The 25128-nt window shown below is 45.1% G+C and overlaps 1 protein-coding gene across 5 annotated transcripts; it reads right to left on the bottom strand.

Moving 5' to 3' along the window:
- Positions 1–1193: 1193 nt before the first annotated feature.
- On the bottom strand, positions 1194–20615 carry LOC142916602 (uncharacterized). Of its 5 annotated transcripts, XR_012936545.1 has the most exons (9): positions 20566–20584; positions 18904–19000; positions 16759–16891; positions 12595–12779; positions 11309–11510; positions 9246–9424; positions 3522–3593; positions 1848–1912; positions 1194–1518 (listed from the first exon to the last, which is right to left on the bottom strand). XR_012936545.1 is itself a non-coding variant. In XM_076061740.1 (7 exons), exons 2-6 carry the CDS (start codon positions 16808–16810, stop codon positions 3546–3548), a joined length of 666 nt encoding a protein of 221 aa, XP_075917855.1. In that variant the 5' UTR covers positions 16811–16891; positions 20566–20615; the 3' UTR covers positions 1194–1518; positions 3518–3545. The 5 variants fall into 5 exon arrangements, 2 of the variants coding, with proteins under 2 accessions (XP_075917855.1, XP_075917854.1); XR_012936546.1 differs by lacking the exon at positions 18904–19000 and having other exon boundaries at positions 3518–3593; positions 20566–20615; XR_012936544.1 differs by lacking the exon at positions 18904–19000 and having other exon boundaries at positions 20566–20615.
- Between the last annotated feature and the right edge of the window lie 4513 nt (positions 20616–25128).

Here is a 25128-nt window from a genome sequence, read left to right as displayed (position 1 = left end):
TTTAATTTGTCTTCACCTGGCTCGCCACTTTGTAACTTTGTTTTATTGTAAATATTCACGCAGTTTTTATTTTCTTTTGTTAGCAGGCCAAGCCCGCTTGAGCTGCTATACCGCTCTTGTTATCAGAAGCAACCTGCCCACAACAACACAAGGTGAGGCTTTGTCAACGTGTGTGAATGTTTTGACTTAAAACTTTGGTGACTGCAGGAATTAATATTCTTGGTTCTTTCGGTAAAGTCACGTAGATAGAAAAAAATAACATTGTAAAATAATTAAGAATTGCAAATAAAGCAAAAACCACGTCGTTTCGATCGCAACACAAGTGGTCTTTATCTTATTGAATTTAATCTGTTATTTTTATTTTCAATCTACGTGACTTTACTGAAAGAACCAACAATATGTGCGTCAATGTATCTATCGGTCAAAGACGCTAAGCGCGTGCCGCTGTTGACTCTGAATGTGTGGAGGGGAACACCTTCACCACGGGGAGAGAGAGACAGAGACACGGATAGCCTCGGCTATGTTGATTGATCCTGGATTCATTACTTGGTGGAGTGAGGAAGAATTAATGCTGAGCAGATGAAGGTGGCCAGGCATGGTTCTGGTCACACCACCACCTATTTACTCATGGCAGTGTGTGACAGTGTCAAGTTTGTGTTTGAAGTAAAGTCTATTAATTCTGTTGAACACGGAGGTTATATCAAAACAATAGTTTGTTTTTGTTTTCCTCTGGAACTCTTCATAAGAATGGAAACAGGAGGTGAACACAGCACACAAATTCAGCTGAAGTCGGATCTGTTCATCCCCAGCATTCAAGGACACCTGAGCCTGGATTCACACCTCTAAGTTGCAATTGAACATTAATTAATGCATTTCTGCAAAACACAAATAGTATTGTTTTCAACACCCTTTGCTATGTCAGCTGAATTTAGCTTTCATAAATATTCCTTTTGTAGTCAGACAGCCGAAATTGTGCGCTTAGAGTTTTGAGTTAACATTCATCTGGAAGATATGAAGGCTTCCAGGCATATTAATGACATTTTCCCTCTCATTGTGTGCCATAACAGCCCGTGGAGAGAAACCCTTCAGGTGCACTCTGTGCGTGAAGGCGTTTGCAGATTCATCAAATCTGATGAATTTGGGAAACTTTTTCACTACATCATGAATATATTAATAAGTATAGACGTGTAAGTCACGTGTGCATTCCTCTGTGCCTGACGTGTAGATGGTGTGGATATTATTTTTTATGTCTGCAGCTGACGCTTCCTCTACAGAATTGGTCTGATGGAGCAAAGGCACTCAGCGCAGCTCAGTACGACAAGTCAACAATGCGACCAGCGTGCATACAACATAATCTAATTATACGATGTGCATGGGCATCGTTGGGTATTCAAGAAAAGAACGAGGTTTTTGTAACGGATGCACCGGGGCTTCCCAAACTTGTCTCCGTTGTCTTGTGGCACTGGGCGGAGTCGGGATGCCCTCCGGATGTCTGCACTTTGACGCCGTTTGCAAAACCTTAAAGGGAAAAGAACCCCGCCACAAAGAACAAGGAATGAAGATCCGAAGGCCGGCGGTCTCTCCCCACCCACCGGCGGTCCCTCCCCACCACCCATCGGCGGTCCCTCCCCACCCACCGGCGGTCCCTCCCCACCCATCGGCGGTCCCTCCCCACCCACCGGCGGTCCCTCCCCACCCATCGGCGGTCTCTCCCCACCCATCGGCGGTCCCTCCCCACCCACCGGCGGTCCCTCCCCACCCATCGGCGGTCCCTCCCCACCCACCGGCGGTCCCTCCCCACCCATCGGCGGTCTCTCCCCACCCACCGGCGGTCCCTCCCCACCCACCGGCGGTCTCTCCCCACCCTTTCTCATCGTCTTCATCGGCCAAACCTCCACTTCCTCCCCCTCTCCTGCCGGGAAAACAACAACAATATATAATTGTTTTTTTACCCTTTTATCTGGCAACAAAACTGACACATTTTGTACAAGGAGTCGTGTTTACATTGACCACAATACCTGCGGTCGGAACGCAAACACAAAACACTGATAATGTATGTGGCACTGTCCTTGAAATTGATTGGTCCACACCTGAGACAGCTTTCTTTAGAGCCTCGTGCATACATTATCAGAGTTGTTGTTTTGTGTTTGCGTTCCGACCGCAGGTATAGTGGTCAATGTAAACATGACTCCTTGTAAAAAAAGGTGTCAGTTTTGTTGCCAGATAAAATGGTAAAAAAAACAATTATCATATTTTGTTACTGGCAAATGAGGTTTCCAATGGAACAACAACAACAATTACCATCGTCATCGTTGCCTGTAGATGGTTGTTGCCTTCAATGCCGTTGCAAAGTACCTTCGTCTTAGAGAAATCAATGTCGTGTGAGCCCACCACGTTAAAACAATGATCAGCACACGGCCGAGGTATTGGTCCTACCGTGTTTCAGATCTGACTTATTGTCACGAGAACGGTCCGAGACACGTCGCTTAGTTTCCCCAATGTAACGACAGCCTCAGACACAGCTTAGTTTGTAGACGCCGGGGTATTGCATGTCAGGGATCACATCCTTCACAGATGGGATCAGATCACGAATTTTATGTGCTGTGTTAAATCGAACCTGAATTTTGTGTTTGCTCATTGTTTTTTAATTATTTTTGGTGACCTCTTGCTATGTATGGCAAGGTGATGGTTTTGATTGGGTCCTCAGACGGTTCTTTCCCAACGGTTGGGGTGATAGCTTTACGGATTGTGTAGTCTGAATATCCATTCATCTTGAGAGCTTGGTGTACGTGTTCAAGTTCACTGGCTCGGTGATGACGGTTGGAAATACATTGAGCTCCATGGTGTAGAGCTTTAATGAGGGAATTCTTCTGGGAGGGATAGTGGTGGGAGTCAGGTTTTAGATAAGCATCCCGTATGGGTGGCTTTCCTGTAGACAGAGTGTCCCACTGAGCCATCTGGTCTCTTAAAACATCCAAGAACGGTAGCTTGCCATCCTTTTCCACTTCCATTGTGAATTTGATGTCTGGGTGTATGGAGAGTTGATGCGGTTGAGGAATCTGTTTAGTGCTGGTCGGCCATGTGGCTAGATGATGAATTTGTCATCCACGTACCACAAGGATGAACGTAGGGTGGATGCCTGGACGGCATTCCTTACAAAACTGTCCATGATAACACTGGCTAGGATTGGAGATAAGGGAGAACCCATTGGGGTACCTTCAACTTGTTTGCAGAATGTTCCATTCCAGGTAAAGTAAGCGTTGGTGAGGCAGTGTGTCACCAGGGCCGGTACATCAGCATTCAGCCCTTGTTGGACCAAATCTCCAATGCTTGCAATGGTGTCAGGCACAGGAACTTTGATAAACAAAGAGACTACATCAAAACTATCGCCAGCAGCAGCGGCGGCGGTGGTGGTGTTGGGAATGGTGATGGTGGAGCTCCTGGTGGTGGTGGTGGGGGTGGTGGTGTTGGGAATGGTGATGGTGGAGCTGCTGGTGGTGGTGGTGGCGGTGGCTACCTACACTCGGCAGAGACGGCGTCACTCATCAGCAGGCACTCGGGAACCAGGATTGGGGCGCTCCGTCGCTCCCTCGCTGGGGGAACGAGAACATCACGCGCAGGGTGGGGAGAAAAACTCAACAACGCACGGAACTCCGTTGACGCTTCCCGAAATACAACAACAGCAGCATCAAGCAGCAGCAAGCAGCAGCAGCATCGTCAGGTCTGTTGATGTTTCTGCTTGTTGTTGTTGTTGTCGTAGTTACCGGTGAAATGTCACCAGGTACTCGAATTGTAAAACGCTGTAGTGGATTTACTCTCCAACACACAACCAGTTAGTACTGAACTAGTATACTACACAATAGACTACACTATACACTACACTATAGACTACACTATACACTACACTGTACAGTACACTAAGTTTCAAGTTTCATTTATTAGGTATAGCCCTGTGAGCCATGCGGCTCTTAAGTCGGGTGCAACCGCAACAAACAAAACTTGAACACAGAACATCTTAAAGCGACAACGCGTAACAGAAACATCCTGGAATAAACCAGGAAATATTCCACTAAAAAAAACGTATTAAAACGCTGTGTGTTAAAATCAATGTGGTGCAAGCCAACAACAACAACAACCATAAGACAATTTAGATTAACCATATGTTTTCGAATCACCAAAATAAAGCTGTAAAAACAATGTAACAACAGTAATCATATACACTGTATACTACACTATAAACTACACTATAATTGTAAATGTTGTAGTGGATTTACTATCCAACACACAACCAGTTAGTACTGAACCAGTATACTACACTATAGACTACACTATACACTACACTGTACAGTACACTATACACTGTATACTACACTACACTATAAACTACACTATAATTGTAAATGTTGTAGTGGGTTTACTCTCCAACACACAACCAGTTAGTACTGAACTAGTAGACTACACTATACACTACACTGTACAGTACACTATACACTGTATACTACACTACACTATAAACTACACTATAATTGTAAATGTAGTGGATTTACTCTCCAACACACAAACGGTATGTGTTGAACTAGTAGACTACACTATACACTACACTGTACAGTACACTATACACTCCACTATACATGAAACTGTATACTACACTACACTATAAACTACATTATAATTTTTGATTTAAAGCTTTCGTGACTGCAGTAATTCATATTCTTAGTTTTTTCGGTAAAGTCACGTTGAAGAGAAACAAAATAACAAAATATATATAAAACAATAAAAAATTCTCACGACGTTTCGACCATAACTCAAACGGTCATCATCAGGTGTGTCGGTTTGCATAAATTTATTTTGAAAACGGCATATTTATTTATTTATATATAAATAACGTTTGCGTCACGCGCAAAGATTGGCTGTTTGCCAGGACTAGTCCATCTATTTTTTGAAAAGAGGAGGGGGGAGACGAAATTTGTTTTTATGTATGCTGTCTGAAAGCCACTGTAAGCGTGAACAATCAATCAAGAACTGAAATGATTTATCAAATCTTTCCAATGATTGCTAAGATAGAATCCATCTTCTCGGTTGAAATTGTCTCTGTGTTTGTATATGTGGATAGCCTCATGAACGAATCTCTCATGGAAGCCAGATGGCTTACAAAGAACCTCCGTCTTGGAAAAGTCAATGGCATGTGAGCCTACTGAATTAGAACAATGATCTGCTACGGCCGAGGTGTTGGTCCTACCGTGTTTAAGGTCTGCTTTATGTTCACGAATGCGGTCCGAGATATGGCGTTTGGTTTCTCCAATGTAACTACTACCACAGAGGCAACTTAGTTTGTAGACACCAGGGTATTGTATGTCCGGAATCACATCTTTTACAGACGGAACCAGATCACGGATTTTGTTATTTTGTTGTTTCTCTTCAACGTGACTTTACCGAAAAAACTAAGAATATGAATTACTGCAGTCACGAAAGCTTTAAATCAAAATTTAATCGCCTCTACGGGGAGGGTTTTCACATAACTTTAAGATCCTTCAACAAACTCCGGGATAAGAAAGCTCAGCTGATCGAGTCTCTCACCTTCCTGAAGAGATGCCGCGACTCTGGGGTAATACCAATCGCATTTACACTCACCTCTGCTACTGTAACTTCTTCTAATTCGAAACGAATTCTTTTCAAAACTAGCTTAGCTCTTATCTCAGAAAAAATCAGACTTATACGCACAGAACTAGATCAGTTAGACAAGACACTCTACAAATCACACTTATCATTGACGGCAATAATGTCCACATCGGATTGGGAACATGTAGACAATATGACTGCCTCTTCAGCTGCTACTATGTCGACCAAATGTAAGGAAAACCTGATTTCCAAATTTAACCTCCTATTCAACAAAAGACCGGACCCACACACCAAAAAGTTAGACGTTAATAAAGTCGTAATTAATCGCAGTAACAGTTCTATTTCCGATGGTCTGAAATCCGTTTTAGCTAAAGGTCTAAACTTTGCAGTCACACCTAAACACATACCAGTTAATGATATAATTGCCCAAGTAGACGTTGCTCTCAGGGGCCTGGGTCACATCGCTGCAGACGTAGCAAGATCTGAAATCGCTGCAACCCTCAAAAACGCTAAGATGCCAGCTAGCAACCTCAGCAAAAATGAGCGTTTTGAATTATATAAATTAAAAAAGAGGAATGATATTGTAGTTCTCTCAGCTGACAAAGGCAATGCTACTGTTATCATGGATAAAATAGAATACAACAACAAAATTAAAGAATTACTCGACGATGGTAGTTATACAAAAATAAAAAGAGATCCCACCAACAGCCTCGTCACACAAACCAACAAAATAATTTCTGATTCAACCGCATTAATTGATCAATCTAAACAGTTTTCATTGAAACCTTCTGCTGCCAGGCCACCAAGATTATACGGCTTACCAAAAATACATAAAGTTGATACACCTCTTCGTCCCATAGTCTCTACTATCAGCTCCCCCACCTACAAACTAGCTCGTTTTTTGTCTGAAATCCTGCGTCCTTTCACTGGAAAGACCACCTCTGCGGTACAAAATTCTACTCACCTGGTATCAACAATCAAGGGTATTTCCCTGTCCCCAGACGACCTGCTTGTCAGTTTTGATGTAGTTTCCTTATTCACCAAGGTTCCTGTACCTGACACCATTGCAATCATTGAAGACTTGGTTCATCAAGGACTAAACACTGAGGTACCCCCCCTGGTGAGACACTGTTTAACCAATACATACTTCACTTGGAATGGAACTTTCTACAAACAAACTGAGGGCACCCCAATGGGCTCCCCCCTTTCTCCAGTTATAGCTAACATTTTCATGGAGAAATTTGAGACTGACGCCATCCAGACTGCCACTCTGCGCCCAACCTTATGGAAGAGGTACGTGGATGACACTTTTGTCATCTGGCCACATGGCCGGCCTGCTCTAGACCAATTCTTCGACCACATCAATTCCATACACCCAGCCATCAGATTTACCATGGAAGTCGAAATAGATGGCAAGATACCTTTTTTGGATGTCCTAATTAAAAAGAGACCTGATGGTTCAATGAGCCACTCTGTCTACAGGAAAGCTACCCATACGGATGCTTATCTGAAACCGGATTCCCACCACCATCCATCACAGAAGAATTCTCTCATCAAGACTTTGTATCATAGAGCCCAATGCATATCCGACCAGGAACACATAAGCAGTGAACTCAAGCACGTACACCAAGCTCTTAGGGCTAATGGTTACTCCGACTATACAATCCGCAAAGCTATCACTCAAACCATGAAGAAGAACCCTCTTGAGGAGCCTTTCAAAACCATCACTTTACCCTACATTGCTGGGATCACAAAAAAGATCTCCAAAATCTTGAATAAACACAAGATCCAGGTCCGTTTCAACACATTACATAAAATCCGTGATCTGGTTCCGTCTGTAAAAGATGTGATTCCGGACATACAATACCCTGGTGTCTACAAACTAAGTTGCCTCTGTGGTAGTAGTTACATTGGAGAAACCAAACGCCATATCTCGGACCGCATTCGTGAACATAAAGCAGACCTTAAACACGGTAGGACCAACACCTCGGCCGTAGCAGATCATTGTTCTAATTCAGTAGGCTCACATGCCATTGACTTTTCCAAGACGGAGGTTCTTTGTAAGCCATCTGGCTTCCATGAGAGATTCGTTCATGAGGCTATCCACATATACAAACACAGAGACAATTTCAACCGAGAAGATGGATTCTATCTTAGCAATCATTGGAAAGATTTGATAAATCATTTCAGTTCTTGATTGATTGTTCACGCTTACAGTGGCTTTCAGACAGCATACATAAAAACAAATTTCGTCTCCCCCCTCCTCTTTTCAAAAAATAGATGGACTAGTCCTGGCAAACAGCCAATCTTTGCGTGTGACGCAAACGTTATTTTTATATATATAAATAAATATGCCGTTTTCAAAATAAATTTATGCAAACCGACACACCTGATGATGACCGTTTGAGTTATGGTCGAAACGTCGTGAGAATTTTTTATTGTTTTATATATATATTTTGTTATTTTGTTGTTTCTCTTCAACGTGACTTTACCGAAAAAACTAAGAATATACATTATAATTGTAAATGTTGTAGTGGGTTTACTCTCCAACACACAACCAGTTAGTACTGAACTAGTAGACTACACTATACACTACACTGTACAGTACACTATACACTGTATACTACACTACACTATAAACTACACTATAATTGTAAATGTTGTAGTGGATTTACTCTCCAACACACAAACGGTATGTGTTGAACTCGTATACTACACTATACACTACACTGTACAGTACACTATACACTCCACTATACATGAAACTGTATACTACACTATAAACTACATTATAATTGTAAATGTTGTAGTGGGTTTACTCTCCAACACACAACCAGTTAGTACTGAACTAGTAGACTACACCATACACTACACTGTACAGTACACTAAACACTGTATACTACACTACACTATATACTACACTATAATTGTAAATGTTGTAGTGGATTTACTCTCCAACACACAAACGGTATGTGTTGAACTCGTATACTACACTATACACTACACTGTACAGTACACTATACACTCCACTATACATGAAACTGTATACTACACTACACTATAAACTACATTATAATTTTAAATGTTGTAGTGGGTTTACTCTCCAACACACAATCAGTTAGTACTGAACTAGTAGACTACACTATACACTACACTGTACAGTACACTAAACACTGTATACTACACTACACTATATACTAAACTATAATTGTAAATGTTGCAGTGGGTTTACGCTCCAACACACAACGAGTTAGTGTTGAACTAGTATACTACACTATACACTACACTGTATACTACACTATACACTACACGATAAACGAGTAACTACTGAGCACGTTTTGTTTATGTGACACAAACCTTACTAATTGGCTGTGTCAGGTGATGGCGGGTTTAACGACAGAGCATTTATATTTACACCATCTCACCCAAACAAACTCTACTATGGACAGGATCAAAATCTCGTGTTTAGAAAGAGAGAGACGCAGACTTCAAATGTACAGCAGACATCAGGGTCAGACCCATGACCTCCTGCATACCGGGCGAGGTAGTTAACATCTCCTAGCCACCGTGATGATGAGAGACACCACAAATTCAAAATACAGAACAGGTGGCGGGCGTCAGCGCACCTTGCAGACGAACGCGGCGACGACGGCAGCAGCCCCGGCCACCAAGCCCAGCGCTGTCAACGTCGCCACCGCCACCGCCTCCACCACCGCCGCCACCAGCCACGTCCCCTTCGTGGGCGAGGGGAGCGGCGCGGTCGCTGTGGGGTCGGAGGCGGCGTCGCCACCGCGCCGCCGCGGGGCTGACAGAGAACCGGGGCGGCGACGGAGAAGGGGCTCGGTGAGACCGGCACGCGGCGCCACCGGCTCAACGCGGCTTCGCGTTTTGTTCGTTCGCTGTTGTTGCTGCACCCAACCTGAGAGCCGCGCGGCTCGCAGGGCCGCGCCCGATAAAATGAAATGAAAAAAAAAACTTGAAACTTCGCCTGCGGCAAGGCAGGCAGGAGGATCAATCGCTAAAACGTGGCACTGCCTGGACACGGCTCACCGGGGGGAGGGGGGGGCATCTTCACCGTTATCACTCTAACCCCGCACGCTCTCTTCTAAGGGCGTCGACAACAACAACAACACGGCGCTTGTCGCCAGGCTCGGCGCACTTGAAGACTGGCGGTAGGTCACGGGGACAGACCCAGCAGCAGGCGCCGTGGGGTCGACCGATGCGCACCAGACGTGCGACGTTATCACGCAGGACGCTCAAGAGTATCAAAGGCAAAAATCCCCCTGTACAGCCTCGACAGACGGTTAGGTCAAGTGCCGCTAGCGAGCAGCGGCAATGGAAGCTGGCACGCCACACCAGGGTGGGTGTCCAGCACCACGCCTGCCCGGCTCGCCTTTGTCTCCCCAGCGGCGGTGTTTACAAACCGCACCAGGGAACTCGTTTCAGGCCGACGCCGGATCAAATCACCGTCACCGGCGTTGGCCGCGAACGGGAATCGAACTCGGGCCGCCAGATTCGTAGCAGCAGCAGCAGCGTAGCGCTAACCGCCAACGCTGCTGCTCCCCGCTCGGGCCGTCGCACGGGATGACACCGGCTTCATCCCTCGGGCCCGCGTGAATCGTGTTACACGAGAATTCTCCCCTCGCGCGCACGCCACCGGTACACTGCAGGCAGGCCTCCCTTAGTGCTCGAGGTGCGGCCCCCTGGGAAAAGTGAGCGCTAAAGGAATCCTCGTTAAAGGGGGGCGGTGGGGGGAGTCGTTATGCTCGCGTGTATAGATGGTAAGCGCGATATCAGAATTTACAAATATAATTTATATTTCGATTTAAAGCTTTCGTGACTGCAAGGATTCATCTTCTTTGGTTCTTTCGGTAAAGTCACCACGTAGAATGAGAATAAAATATTATTGTGTTATTTTATTTTATCAATTTATTATTTTATTCTCAATCTGCGTGACTTTACCAAAAGAACCAAAGAAGATAATTTATATTATTATAATAATTGATCACAGGGACTCCCTACTTAAGAAACGTCCTACTAGGAACTTTCAGAGATACGAACAAACCGGGTACCCGTGTGTCCGGTCGCCTAATTTGGACCGAGAGTCCCAAGCTCAACAGACGGCGGCAGTGGCGTCTGCAACATCTTCAGGACGTGACGAACGGAAAGGGGTAAAAAAGCAGCCTCTTCTTTTCGTCATCATCGTGAGACCGCCAAAAAGGTTCCCGTAGATATATAAAACCAACCCACACTCTTTGGTTCTATTCGGTAAAGTCACGTAGGTAAAAATAAAATAGCAAAAAATCACGACGTTTCGACCGCAACGCGAGCGATCATCATCAGGTGTGAAAACCACAGCAAAAAACATTTGGAAAAAAAAGTGTCTAATGGCAGGAGTTTAGCCATTGTGAGCCAGATTGAGGCGTCGATATGGATTGGTGATGTTGAAAGAATGGTCCCGGTGTTGGTTTCAAGTTCACTGGCGGTGCCTTGTTTATTGGGGACGGATTTTTTTAAGAGGATGCCCCTTTGGATTTTAATTGACCGGGGTTGGGTGGAGTTACCGTTGAGGTTTTTGGAGTCCCCCTCAAATCTATAATAAAACCAACCCACACCCACCCACCCATCTTTTGCCAAGCGGCCCTTCGTGATCGGACGGTCCCCCCAAAACGCCGCTCGCTCCGTTCACCTGCGACCGTCACGTTCAGCGTCGCCTCCCGTGCCACTGCAACGTCCTCCGTGTTGCACCGCCCGCAGACCACCATGCACCCAATCACGGGGCCGAGGCCCGCGGAGACGCGCCGGAGCCTCACGGAGCAGTCGCCCTTCGCCACGTCGCCCACGAGCGCGGCCACCCCGACGCCGACGACGTCGACGCCCGAGTTGTAGATCTGCGGACGAGAAAAAAGGAAAGGGCCGCGATCCGGTGTTGCCGCCCGCCTGCCCGCCCGCCCGCCCGTCTCCGGCCCGTCTCTCCCGAGCGTCCCACAGCGGCTCCCGGCGGCTCGCGCAGCGTTCCCAGACTCCGGTGCGGAGGAGGCGGCGAAGTTTCGCGATGCACGACTTTTTTATTTTGTTTGATTCCTGCAGCGTACGAATTCGGCCGCGATTTGATTGATGCCCGATTGGCTGTGGCCCCGCCGTCATCCGCTTAAGTAGGCGGAGCCTTCTGCTGGGCAGGGGCAGTAAAGTGTTATCACTCGGCATGCGCGTCTCGTCAGTGACATGTAAATATTCTTTGGGTCTTCCGGTAAAAGTCACGCAGATAAGTTCAAAGAAAATGAACCTATCTACGTGACTTTGCCGAAAGAAGGGAAATAATAAAATAATAAAACATAATAACATTATTAGGTTTTATTTTTATAATTTTATTGTTTCCCTTCTACGTGGTGACTTTACCGAAAGAACCAAGAAGATGAATCCCTGCAGTCACGAAAACTTTAAATCAAAATTTTACCGAAAGACCCAAAGAATATGAACTCGTGAAGTCACGAAAGCCTTAAGTCTAGTAATGTATAACTTATATTAGTGGTTTCTGGCATAGAGATCCACAGAAACTGGTTAAAGTTATGGATTATCCGTGACTTTGAATTATCCACGGCCGTCTTCCCGATCTGTAAGTGCGGATAATCAAAGAGTCCACTTTATTTGTTTGGAACATCGCACGCTCTTTCCTTGTGCACGTGGGGCTTTATCCCTTGGGTGTGCCAGTTTCATTCAATAGGAAGCCGTTCAATTACGAAATTAGGCAAACTTCTTAAAACAAGATCCTTATTTAAAACAAAAAAAGTGGCACTCGACGAGACGTTAGCTGGGTCACTGAGTGACACCGTCACTCCTCCGGAGCAAAACAAAACACGCGCAAATAACGCGCCGCCGGTTAAACAGAAACCGCGGCGTGTCAATGCCAGCGGCGACACGGACGGGGGAGTCAAGTCGTTCAAAGTTAGAGCCGGGATGAGGTCCGCCCGTCACCTGGACGACGTCGCCGATGGACGTGTTCTTCGAGTAGAACGCGGGCAACACGGACCACTTGACGATGACGTGATTCAGGTCGGTCGGCGGCGGTGAGAAAGAGCAGTTGATGGTCAAGCTCACCCCCTCCGTCACGTCCAGCCTCTCCGGCAGGGAGAGCCGGAGCTTTGCTGCGAACGTTACATCTGCACGGGAAGAGAGGAGAGAAAGAGTTCAACACGTAGTAGGCTTTCGCGACCAATATTATTCATAATAAAGGTTTTTGGGTTAGATCGCGTTATTTATAAATGTGTCGTAACCCTCCACCACCCGACACGGCCAATCGACAAAAAATAAAGTGTCACGTTAACAAAAGACAAATAGTTCACTAATTTGGCCCCACACCGGTGTGTTGAAGAGTGAATCCACAACATTTACAGTTTGAGTATTATTAAATAATACATATTACAATTCCTTATAGGGGAAACACATACTAATTAACGGATTACTAACGTAGCATATAATCACAATAACACACATTACAACTAATTACTAATCTACAACTCATTACTAATCATAACCATTGACTGATTACCAATCGATTATATAATTACAATCCCCCCCCCCCTCCGCCTCTAATCACTGCACCTGATATGAGTTAAATGATGACGTCACCCTGCTGCTGCTCTATTTAAGACCGGGAGCAAGCGAGGGCTTGACCATTCTGGCGAATTGCCCGATGATGCTGGATGTAATTACCAGCGAAACGTCACAGTACTACTCACACTGTAAATGTTGTGGATTCACTCAACACACCGGTGGGGCTAAAGTAGTGAACTATTTGTCTTTTGTCAACGTGACACTTTTTTTTGCTAATTGCCCGTGTCGGGTGGTGGAGGGTTACGGCACATTTATAAATAACGCAATCTAACCCAAAAACAACCTTTATTATTAATTATTATGAGGAGAGAGACCGGTTCACGCCCATCACAGATGTCGAACGCAGAGGCCGCTGCTCACGCTCGTCTTGCCGCTGTTCTTGCTGAGCTGCCCTTTAACTCGGGTAATTCCCCTTGTGCGACAGAATCCTGGGGAGGGGGGGGCACCTGAGTTAAACAATAAAAAATAAGCTTCATAGCTCAGCGAATTCCTCCAGGATAAATCAAGATCCCTGATTCTGAAATGATTGGGCAGGGATGTTGTCGTTAACTTGTACTTATCAGGTTTTAATAAGAAAATACCGGAGCATGTCATCAAGCAGATTGCAATTGCAGCAAGATCCGAAATTCCATAAAAAATACACGATAAAAACTAAACTATTTTTCTTATTAATCAAGGTAAGGCCCCACTGAGTTATGTGGCTCTTTGTCAGAAGCGACCTGGCCACAAGTGATAGCCCAACTTAATGACTTGTCATTGTGTGGAAATGTATAGCAGCCAAGAAACTCTGAATGCGTGATGTTGTTTCTAAATGTGGAGGAAGAAACTGGAGGACTGGGAGAAAAATCCACGGGACAACAGTGAGAGACAGACGCAAACTCCAAATATACAGCAGCAGCAGGCGCCAAGGTCGGGATCGAACCCACGACCTCCTGTAGACCAGGCGAGGTAGTTAACATCTCCTAGCCACCATGATGATGAGAGAGACACGCAAACTCCAAATATACAGCAGCAGCAGGCTTCAAGGTCGGGATCGAACCCACAACCTGCTGTAGACCAGGCGAGGTAGTTAACATCTCCTAGCCACCGTGATGATGAGAGAGACACGCAAACTCCAAATATACAGCAGCAGCAGGCGTCAAGGTCGGGATCGAACCCACGACCTCCTGTAGACCAGGCGAGGTAGTTAACATCTCCTAGCCACCATGATGATGAGAGACACGCAAACTCCAAATATACAGCAGCAGCAGGCGTCGTCAGGGTCAGGCTCGAACCCACGACCTCCTGTAGACCAGGCGAGGTAGTTGACATCTCCTAGCCACCGTGATGATGAGAGAGACACGCAAACTCCAAATATACAGCAGCAGCAGCAGGCGTCGTCAGGGTCAGGCTCGAACCCACGACCTCCTGTAGACCAGGCGAGGTAGTTAACATCTCATAGCCACCGTGATGATAAGAGAGACACGCAAACTCCAAATATACAGCAGCAGCAGGCGTCAAGGTCGGGATCTAACCCACGACCTCCTGTAGACCAGGCGAGGTAGTTGACAGCTCCTAGCCACTGTGGCACCTGGAGAGCTCCAAACTTGAGAGGCTTGTCTTTACCCGTGGGGTCAATGTTGGGACGTGTTTTTTATTATCTCTAACTGGGAATTGCACAACTCAGACTTGGGAAAGCTATTCTGTGCGCAGGCGCCTGCTCCCACACCGTGCCCTCACGCAGACAGATCGAATGCCGCGTGGACAAACGGATTTCGCGGCGCGATGCGGAGGGATTTTCAGATTTTGTTTCAGATTTTTTTTTTGTTTAAACAAGCGAGAACTTGCAGCGCAGCGACCGTTATACGCAAACGACTGCGTGGCTCGGGGGGGTCAACGTGAGCGGCTCTCAGTCGGAGGCGCTGAGTTGCGTCCATCGCCCTCCGGGGTCGATTAATGATCTATGATAAAAATAAGAACTGGTTTTTACCCTTTCTCTGGCAATCAAAGAGGAGTTGTGTTAAGATGTTCCAACACCAAATAGACACCTTTTGCGGGGAACCAAGTCTGCAAATGACCACACATACGGTACGTGTGGTGACCATGCAAACAACCTCTGATAATATATGCGGTGCTTTAATAATAGTAACTTAACTGTATATTCTTGGTTCATATTCTTGGTTCTTTCGGTAAAGTCACCACGTAGAAGGGAAACAATAAAAACATTGCTTGCCGTGGTTTTTCACACCTGATGATGATTGCTTCTTGTGTTGCAGTCGAAACGTCGTGATTTAATTGTATTGTTTATTATTTTTATTATTCTATTGTTTCCCTTCTACGTGGTGGTGACTTTACCGAAAGAACCAAGAATATGAATCCCTGCAGTCACGAAAGCTTTAAATAAAAAAAGTAACGTGACTATAATGTTATATGCATTGTCTTTGAGAAAGCGATTGGTCTACACCAGAGACACCCTTGTTCTTAATGGTCTAGCCTCACCATTGTCAGACCAGGGAACGCCAACAATAGCACAAAGACAATGCGCTAGTTCCAGATTTGAAGCTTTCGTGACTGCGAGGATTCATACTCTTTGTTTTCTTCGGGAAAGTCACGTGGGTAAAAAAAATCAATAAATGAAAACTAAATTAAATCATTTAATTTAGTTGTTTAATTAAGCTGTTTTCATTTATTTTATAGATTTTTTTTTTTACCTACGTGACTTTACCCGAAAAAAACAAAGAGTACAATGCACTATATATTTTTTTTTAACAGAGCATGTCTGTTTGCATGTTCAACACAAGTACGTGTAGCTGATGCAGTAATTGATTCCTTGACAAAGTTATCTATTTGGTATTTCAACATAATAACATGTTTTCTTGGTCATTTCGGTAAAGTCACATAGAAGGGAATTTTATTGTTTTATATTTTTATTATTTTATTGTTTCCCTTCTACATGGTGACTTTTCCCGAAAGAACCAAGGATATGAATGCCTGCAGTCACGAAAGCTTTAAATCAAAACATAATAACATCTGTTTTCTCGGTCAAAAGGGTCAAACCTATTCTTATATTTAATACTTTGATACTGGTGAAAAGGTATCCCATGATAGAGCTGCTCACCCCGAGCTATGAATGCTCCGATACGTGTGGCATTCTCCTGTAGCTCGCCATTGCTCAAGCGCAGGCCCTGGGCTGTTTATTTGTTCAATGCACAGAACACTGGCGATTCCAGCCACCCTATTAGCCTCTCCAAATGATGAACTTTGCTGATAACCGCGATGTCGGAAACCTGCTGCCACAACTACGGATTATACGATGGCGGTGCTGACGCGTCTACGGATGACAATGATGACGCTTGACAAGATGATGCCGAACAACGGCGTCAATGACGATTACCGTCACGGTGACGCTTGCTGGATGCTGCCGCTGCGGTTTCTTATTCACGTTTTTGTTTCGTTGCGGTTGCAACCCGATTCAAGAGCCGCATGGCTCACAGGGCTCTAACCAATAAGCGAACTGGACTGGTCGGTGTTCACGGCGGTTGTCACCTCGGACCGCGACGGAGGCCAGAAGGAGCACCGCTAGACACCGCGGCAACATGGCGTGGCCGGCGCGTTCTTGCTGCTGCCGCTGGTGTAGCTGGTACACCACCACCGTCCCCTTCTCCTCCCGCCGTTAACCCTGTGTATGTTGCGTATTAAAACACAATGCATTTCACACCATTACATTATTAATTAAGACGATGCATATAACACTACAATGACATTATACAATACAAATAGGTTAACATCTCTAACCTGCAATAAGTCGATCAGACACCATCCTTCCACCGCGCTTCATATTTTAGACCTTAATAATTCACAGTATTTTATAGCATTGAAATGGACGTTCACATTCAGCTCTGAGGCGGCGACCATTGGTTCTTGTACCTCGTCAACAACACCAGCGTTATCGACTGTTACATCACAGCAACATCGCACTCTCCTCACCAAAACACATTTACAGTGGCACCTCGGTGTACGACCGCTTTGGAATACGTCGAATTTGGTCCACGTCGTGTATTTGACGAGAGAAAAAATGTCTTGGGATACGTCTTGCTTGTGATACGACGCGCTTGCTAGAACTTGTACAGTAGACCCCGTTCACGACTTAAACAAAGCGCCGCTCCTCAGTCTGCCTCTCCAGTAGATCTCGTTCAGTGCGCAACCCTTTTGCTACAACTCTCCGTGAATTTCCACGTGGTGTTTTTTTGTCATTTTAACGTAAATTTTTTTGCCGAATTCATTCAAGAAGGTTCGTGAGGAAAGCCAAGCTGCGAAGAAAATGTTGAGGATCACTGTCGACGTGAAAAAAGAGATCGTAGAAAAAAGTATGACAGCGGCGTGCGCATAACTGATCTTGCGGTGGCGTCGCGTATATGCCGAGAGCAACAATTTAGACGATTGTGAAGAAAACAAAACGAAGCCATCGAATCAGCTAACGTTGCAAAGGGGGTGAAATTTATATCAAACACAAAGATCACGGACATCAGAGCAAGTAGAAACATTGTTATTAATATGGCTAAACGAAAAACGGTTAGCCGGCGATAGCCTTTCAGAGGCTACAATTTGGGAGAAGGCAAAAATGTTGCATGCCGATCTTTTAAAAGACGTGCCAGGAACGAGTGAAGATTTTAGTGAAGTGTTTAAAGCCAGCCATGGCTGGTTTGATTATTTCAAGAAGAGGACTGGCATACATAGTGTTGTGAGGCATTGGGGAGGGCGGCCAGTGCCAACAAAGACGCTGCAAAGGAATCCGTTACCGAGTTTGGGGAGTTTGTAGAGGCTGAGGGTTTTGTTTCCCAACAAGTTTTAATTGTGACGAGCCAGGGCTGTTTCGGAAGAAAATGCCAAACAGGACCTATATCACACAAGAGGAGATGGCATTGGCAGGGCACAAGCCAACGAATGACAGGCTAACTCTCTTGTTGTGTGGCAATACAAAGTGGGGATTTTAAACTCAAGCCTCTACTAATCATCCACTCGGAGAACCCGAGGGGTTTTAAAAATAAAAAAACATAATGAACAAAAAACCCAGTTACCAGTCATGTGGAGGTCAAACTCAAAGGCTTGGGTGACGAGACAATTCTTCAGTGAGTGCTTCAATGTTGTGTTTGGGCCAAGTGTAAAAAAAAATATTCAGAGAAGCAACAACTGCCTCTAAAGGCCCTCCTCCTTCAGGACAATGCTCCTGCACACCCACCAAGCTTGCAGGACGACGTGCTGCCGGCAGTTCGACTTCATCACTGTGAAGTTTGTGCCCCCTAATACGACTCCTCTCATTCAGCCCATGGACCAGCAGGTCGTTTCAAATTTTAAATAAACTGTATACCAAAGCACTCTTTCAGAGGTGCTTTGAAGTGACCTCTGACCCAGAATTGACCCTCAGAGAGTTTCTGGAAAAGAGCATTTTAATATTGTGCACTGTATAACTCTTATACACAAACACCTGGCAGGAAGTTTCCTATAAGACCATGAACTCTGCCTGGAGGAATTTGTGGCCAGAAGCCGTAACTGAAAGGGACTTTGAGGGCTTTGAGGCTGTGCCTATTGTGGAGGATGTTGTCTCTCTGGGCAGGTCCATGGGCCTGGAGGTCAATGGTGATGATGATGTGGAGGAGTTAGTGGAGGAGCACAAGGAAGAGCTGTACCCACTGTGGAGCTGTGGCAGCTTGAGAGGGAGGAACACCAGGTGAAGATGGAGGCACTCTCTTCAGGCGATGAGGAGGAGATAGAGGAAGCCCCCACTTCACTGATCAAAGAAACGTGTGTAAAATGCATGGAAGTGCAAAGTGTTGCAAGAAAAATACCACCCCAATAAAGCTCTGACAAGGCCGTAAGAGTATTGTGTGGAATGACCAGACAATGTCACACTTCAGGAACGTTCTTAGAAGAAGGCAAAAAAACAAACGTCAATGGACAGGCTTTTAGTAAAACTCAAACCTGGTGAGCCTCAACCAGGGCCGAGTCAAGAAAAAAGACAGAAGAGATTAAAAAAAAATCCCCCAGAATTTCAGCTTCCTGAAGTTTTAATGGAAGGGGAATTCTCCTTCCAAAGAATAACATCTCCTCCTGCTCCTCCTGCTCCTCCTCCTGACCACTATCCTCGTAGGCTATCAACTCCTCTCAGCGAGGTAAAGTGACGTTAAATTTTATTTCAATTTATTTATGCATTTATTTTAATGTATGTATGCATTTTAGTAATAAGTAGAGTCTAAATTCTTAGCTCTTTCGGTAAAGTCACGTTGAAGGGAAACAATATATTGTTTTATATATATTTTATATATTATTATTGTTTCCCTTCAACGTGACTTTACCGAAAGAGCTAAGAATAAGAATTACTGCAGTCACGACATCTTTAAATCAAAAGTAGAGTCTACATTATATTATACAACTCCACTAATGTATAATATGCCATATAAAATATCATTTCTTACACTCTGGAACGGATTATTTCCTTTCACTTTATTTCTTATGGGGAAAAATTGCGTTTGGTGTTCGTCATTTTGGGTATAAGTCCTCCTACCTTCTGGGACGATTTAACGACGCGTACCGAGGTACCACTGTACGTTGTTGTTACTATTAACAAGGCGTTATCGACTATTACATCATAACAACATCGCACTTTCCTCACCAAAACGCTCTAAAGCCATCTTCCAACTCGGTCGCGTCGATGTCATTCCGATTTGGATCGATAAAAGAAGCGATGAATACAGTATTAGTAGTACTGTAATCATTATCATTAATAACCACATCTTGTTACGCTCCAATTGATTTTCCAGCGCAAAAAAAGGCGGGAAAACCCCCAACAGCAAAGTTAACGTCTAAAAGCTCACAAGACGCTCATTATACTTGTAACTTTTAACATTTAAGACCTTAATTATTATAAAGATTTTGTTTATATCCTTAAACAATCGACGATAACACCTCGGGCTCTCTAAGGCAGCCGCAGTCACCAATCACCGAGTGTTGTTTAATCGATGTCGGTGATGTAGAGTTCATTTTAAATGTATAAAAGTTAATAATGTATATAAGTTAATAATAAATAAAAGTTAATAATAAATATAAGTTAATAATAAATAAAAGTTTATAATAAATACAAGTTAATAATAAATATAAGTTAATAATAAACACAAGTTAATAATAAATAAAAGTTAATAATAAGTATAAGTTAATAATAAATGTATAAAAGTTAATAATAAATATAAGTTAATAATAAAAGTATACAAGTTAATAATAAGTATAAGTTAATAATAAATACAAGTTAATAATAAATAAAAGTTCATAATAAATGTATAAAAGTGTTGTGGTGCTTACCAGCGTTGCCAAGTGCTACTGACGGAGTGAAGGCCCTCGAGGCGTGTCACGTGGTCTACAGGACCACGTGGGGGGGTGGGGGAGTGGCCTCGAGGACGGCCCCCTCTTGGGGGGACCAATCAGTGGCCGCCTCGTGCGAAATGCGCGCGCGTGCGCGTGAGTGGGTGGGTGGGGGGGAGGGAGGAGCGGTGGTCAGCGAGTCACCCCACGACCCCGGCCACCCGAGTTCGATTCCCGCTCACGGACAACACCGTCAGTGACGATTATTCTGAACCGGTCCTGGGACTCCCCTAGGTCGACTCGGCCTCAAATGAGCACCCTGGGTGCCTGTGCGTAGTAAACGTCGCGACTGGGGAGACAAAGGCGGACGGGCGCGTGGCGTTGGCCACGGTGTGCCGTGTCGGCCTTAATAGGCGCTCGCTAACAATACCCCCGGTAGTCTGTCAGGGCTACACGGGGGATCTGTGTGTGTGTGTAAAGGCGCAGCCCCTGCAATTGCTTGCTCAGACCACTCACGGCTGGCGGAGGAGACTTTGACCGGAAGCTTCAATCACAACGTGCATTGTTTTTACCATGAAAAATCAGTATTATTGACTCGTGCGGTGGTGAGTCGTTTTGCTATTTGTGCACCACTGACAGCGCAGCATCACCACGTTATTTGCTCAAGCAGAAGGAACTCTTAAGAGAGGCCCTCTTAGTGGGTAAACTTAGCCTACTTCTCCACACGGGCCAGGTGCCTTGGGAGAGGTTGTGAGTGTCCACACTCTACCCCGACACACGCAGCCTGCTCCTGAGTGGAGGTCGGTGAGTGGGCGAGTGAGTGGGTGAGTGAGTGAGTGAGCGTGAGTGAGTGAGCGAGTGAGCGTGAGTGAGTGGGTGAATGAACGGGTGAGTGGGTGAGTGAGTGGGTGAGTGAGTGGGTGTGAGTGGGTGAATGAGTGAGTGGGTGAGTGATTGAGTGAGTGGGTGAGTGAGTGGGTGAGTGAGTGAGTGGGTGTGAGTGAGTGGGTGAGTGACTGAGTGGGTGGGTGAGTGACTAGGTGGGTGAGTGACTGGGTGGGTGGGTGAGTGGGTGGATGGGTGGGCGAGTGGGTGGGTGGGTGAGTGACTGAGTGGGTGGGTGAGTGAATGGGTGGGTGAGTGGGTGGGTGAGTGAGTGGGTGGCTGCGTGGATGAGTGGATGATTGAGTGGGTGGGTGGTTGAGTGGGTGAGTGAGTGGGTGGGTGAGTGGATGATGGGTGAATGAGTAAGTGAGTGGGTGGTTGAGTGAGTGGGTGGTTGAGTGAGTGGTTGAGTGAGTGAGTGGGTGGTTGAGTGAGTGGTTGAGTGAGTGAGTGGTTGAGTGAGTGGGTGAGTGAGTGAGTGGGTAAGTGAGTGAGTGGGTGGGTGAGTGAGTGGGTGGGGTGGCTGAGTGAATGGGTGGATGGGTGGCTGAGTGAGTGGGTGAGTGAGTGAGTGGGTGAGTGGCTGAGTGAGTGGGTGTGTAAGTGGGTGAGTGGGTGAGTGGATGATGGGTGGGTGTCATAACCCTCCACCACCCGACACGGCCAATCAGCAAAAAAAGTGTCATGTTGACAAAAGACAAAATAGCTCACTACTTTAGCCCACCGGTGTGTTGAAGAGTGAATCCACAACATTTACACATTTTTTTAATACGACGTTTCACTGGAAATTACATCCAGCATCATCGGGCATTAGAGGGGTTGTTTGTTATTGCTGTGCAGCGTGTCCTCGTGTGACTCTGGGGATAGGCATGGGACGCCCCCCGGTGCATATCCCTTTTTGTTATCAAAACCCCCATGATTTGGTGACTACAAATATATAAAAAAAGCAATAAGGTCCAAGGTTGTTAAAAATAAAATGTAAAAAACCCACCACCATTGAACAGCGAAAATAACAAACCAATCGCGGAGCGCACCGTCCAGTGCTGCAGCAGTACCCGGGTGGCACACTGGGCAGCACCTGGGTGGCACACTGGGCAGCACCCGGGTGGCACACTGGTGGCACACTGGTGGCACACAGGGTGGTACCAGTGTGGCACACTGGTGGCACACTGGTGGCACACAGGGTGGTACCAGGGTGGCGCACTGGGTGGCACACTGGTGGCACACTGGGTGGTACCAGTGTGGCACACTGGTGGCACACTGGTGGCACACTGGGTGGTACCAGTGTGGCACACTGGTGGCACACTGGTGGCACCCGGGTGGCACACTGATGGCACCCGGGTGGCACACTGGTGGCACACCGGGTGGCACACCGGGTGGTACCAGGGTGCCGCCTGTGTACAGCCAACTGAGCTGCTGTGTACCACTTTTTCAGACGCGACCCGACCATCACAGACGACAGCTCGACTGAGTGGCGAAGCGTCGTCATCATCATCATCACGTGGACATTTATAGCGGCAGTCAAATACTCTAAACGGGTCATCGATGTTGATTCTAAATGTGGATTAGAAAAATCCACCCGACCATGGGGAGAGAGACACAAATATACAGCAGCAGCAGGCGTCGGGGTCGAACCCACGACGTCCTGTAGACCAGGCGAGGTAGTCAACATCTCCTAGCCACCGTGGTGATGAGAGAGACACGCAAACTCCAAATATACAGTGGCAGGCACACTACACTATACACTACACTATACATTACTATACACTACACACTACACTATACATTACTATACACTACACACTACACTATACATTAATATACACTACACTATGCATTACTATACACTACACATTACTATACACTACACACTACACTATACATTACTATACACTACACAGTACACTATACGTTACTATACACTACACATTACTGTACACTACACACTACACTATACATTAATATACACTACACACTATACATTACTATACACTATCCATTACTATACACTACACATTACTATACACTACACACTACACTATACATTAATATACACTACACTATACATTACTATACACTACACATTACCATACATTACACACTACACTATACATTACTATACACTACACATTACTATACACTACACACTACATTACTATACACTACACACTACACTATACATTACTATACACTATAAATTACTATACACTATCCATTACTATACATTACTATACACTACACACTACACTATACGCTACACTATACACTACACTATACATTACTATACACTACACTATACATTACCATACACTACACACTACACTATACATTACTATACACTACACACTACACTATACATTACTATACACTACACTATACATTACTATACACTCAACACTACACTATACATTACTATACACTACACTATACATTACTATACACTATACATTACTATACACTACACACTACACTATACATTACTATACACTACACATTACCATACACTATACACTACACTATACATTACTATACACTACACACTACACTATACATTACTATACACTACACATTACCATACACTATACACTACACTATACATTACTATACACTACACACTACACTACTATACACTATCCATTACTATACACTACAAACTACACTACACATTACTATACACTACACACTATACATTACTATACACTACACATTACTATACACTAGTGATGTATACGTGTAGCAGTGAAGCCGGTGCCAGGCTAGGTGCACCTGCTGTAGTGATGTATCCGTGTAGCAGTGAAGCCGGTGCCAGGCTAGGTGCACCTCGTGTTGAGGGTGGAAGGAACAACCTGAAGCCCTCCTGATTGGTCCAAGTGGCACCCAGCCACCCCAAACCATCGCCTCCTCCGATTGGACGGTGCCTCCGAGCAACGTGCGCTCCTATTGGCTAAGCCGCGCAGATCGCATCATAGCCGATTCGATTCCTAATTATAGCTCAATACGATTTAGCCGCTGTTCAACAAAGAGGGCGGTAGGCATCGATGATCGATTCTATGAATCGTTTGTCAATGCGCTCTTAGAATGGAGAGAATCTAATTTTTTTACGGTGAAGGTGAATATCGATTCTGATGGAACGAGTCGGGGAATGAATCGAAACTACGGAATCGCGTTTAGATCCACACTCGTGTTAGTGAATATTTAAAAAATATTTTTAAGCAGGAAATTCGTTTAAAAATTTAGATTAGTTTTTTCTCCATGGCTACGGCCTTGATGTATGCACACACACACGTGTTGAGATATCGCACCTTCGATTAGCAAGGTTGGCGTAATCTCGGACCGGTTTGATTTCGTGATAAGACCTTGGACATGGCCTAAACGGTAAAATAACACACAGCGTTTACAGAAAGCAAACACACACTGATGCCTATCTGAATGCAGATTCGCATCATCATCCAGCTCAGAAATCCTCTCTTATCAAGACGCTCATACATCGGGCTAAAACAGTGTCAGATGGTGAGAGTCTAGTGAGAGAGATTAAACATGTTAAAGACGCACTACGACAGAATGGCTACAATAATGCTCAAATCAACAGAGCACTGAATGCCAAATCACGGTCGCAAAGCAATACTGCTGAAAGCGATCAGATTGTTAAAACAATAAAGATTCCATATATCTCAGGAG

This window comes from Petromyzon marinus, unplaced genomic scaffold (assembly GCF_048934315.1).
Source record: "Petromyzon marinus isolate PM22_M1 ecotype Great Lakes invasive population unplaced genomic scaffold, UKy_Petmar_22M1.pri1.0 PM_G_Scaffold_4, whole genome shotgun sequence".
NCBI classification, from domain to species: domain Eukaryota; kingdom Metazoa; phylum Chordata; class Hyperoartia; order Petromyzontiformes; family Petromyzontidae; genus Petromyzon; species Petromyzon marinus.
Note: the sequence above shows the minus strand (reverse complement) of the source record. Positions and strands in the feature narration are given on the sequence as shown.

Coding starts and splice junctions, on each gene's coding strand:
- LOC142916602 (XM_076061740.1), bottom strand. CDS start 16,810: ATGTTGCCGCGGTGTCTAGCGGTGCTCCTTCTGGCCTCCGTCGCGGTC. Junction 11,511..12,594: donor CCATCGGCGACGTCGTCCAG/GTGACGGGCGGA, acceptor TCTCGTCCGCAG/ATCTACAACTCGGGCGTCGA. Junction 3,594..9,245: donor TCGCCGCGTTCGTCTGCAAG/GTGCGCTGACGC, acceptor TCGTTCCCCCAG/CGAGGGAGCGACGGAGCGCC.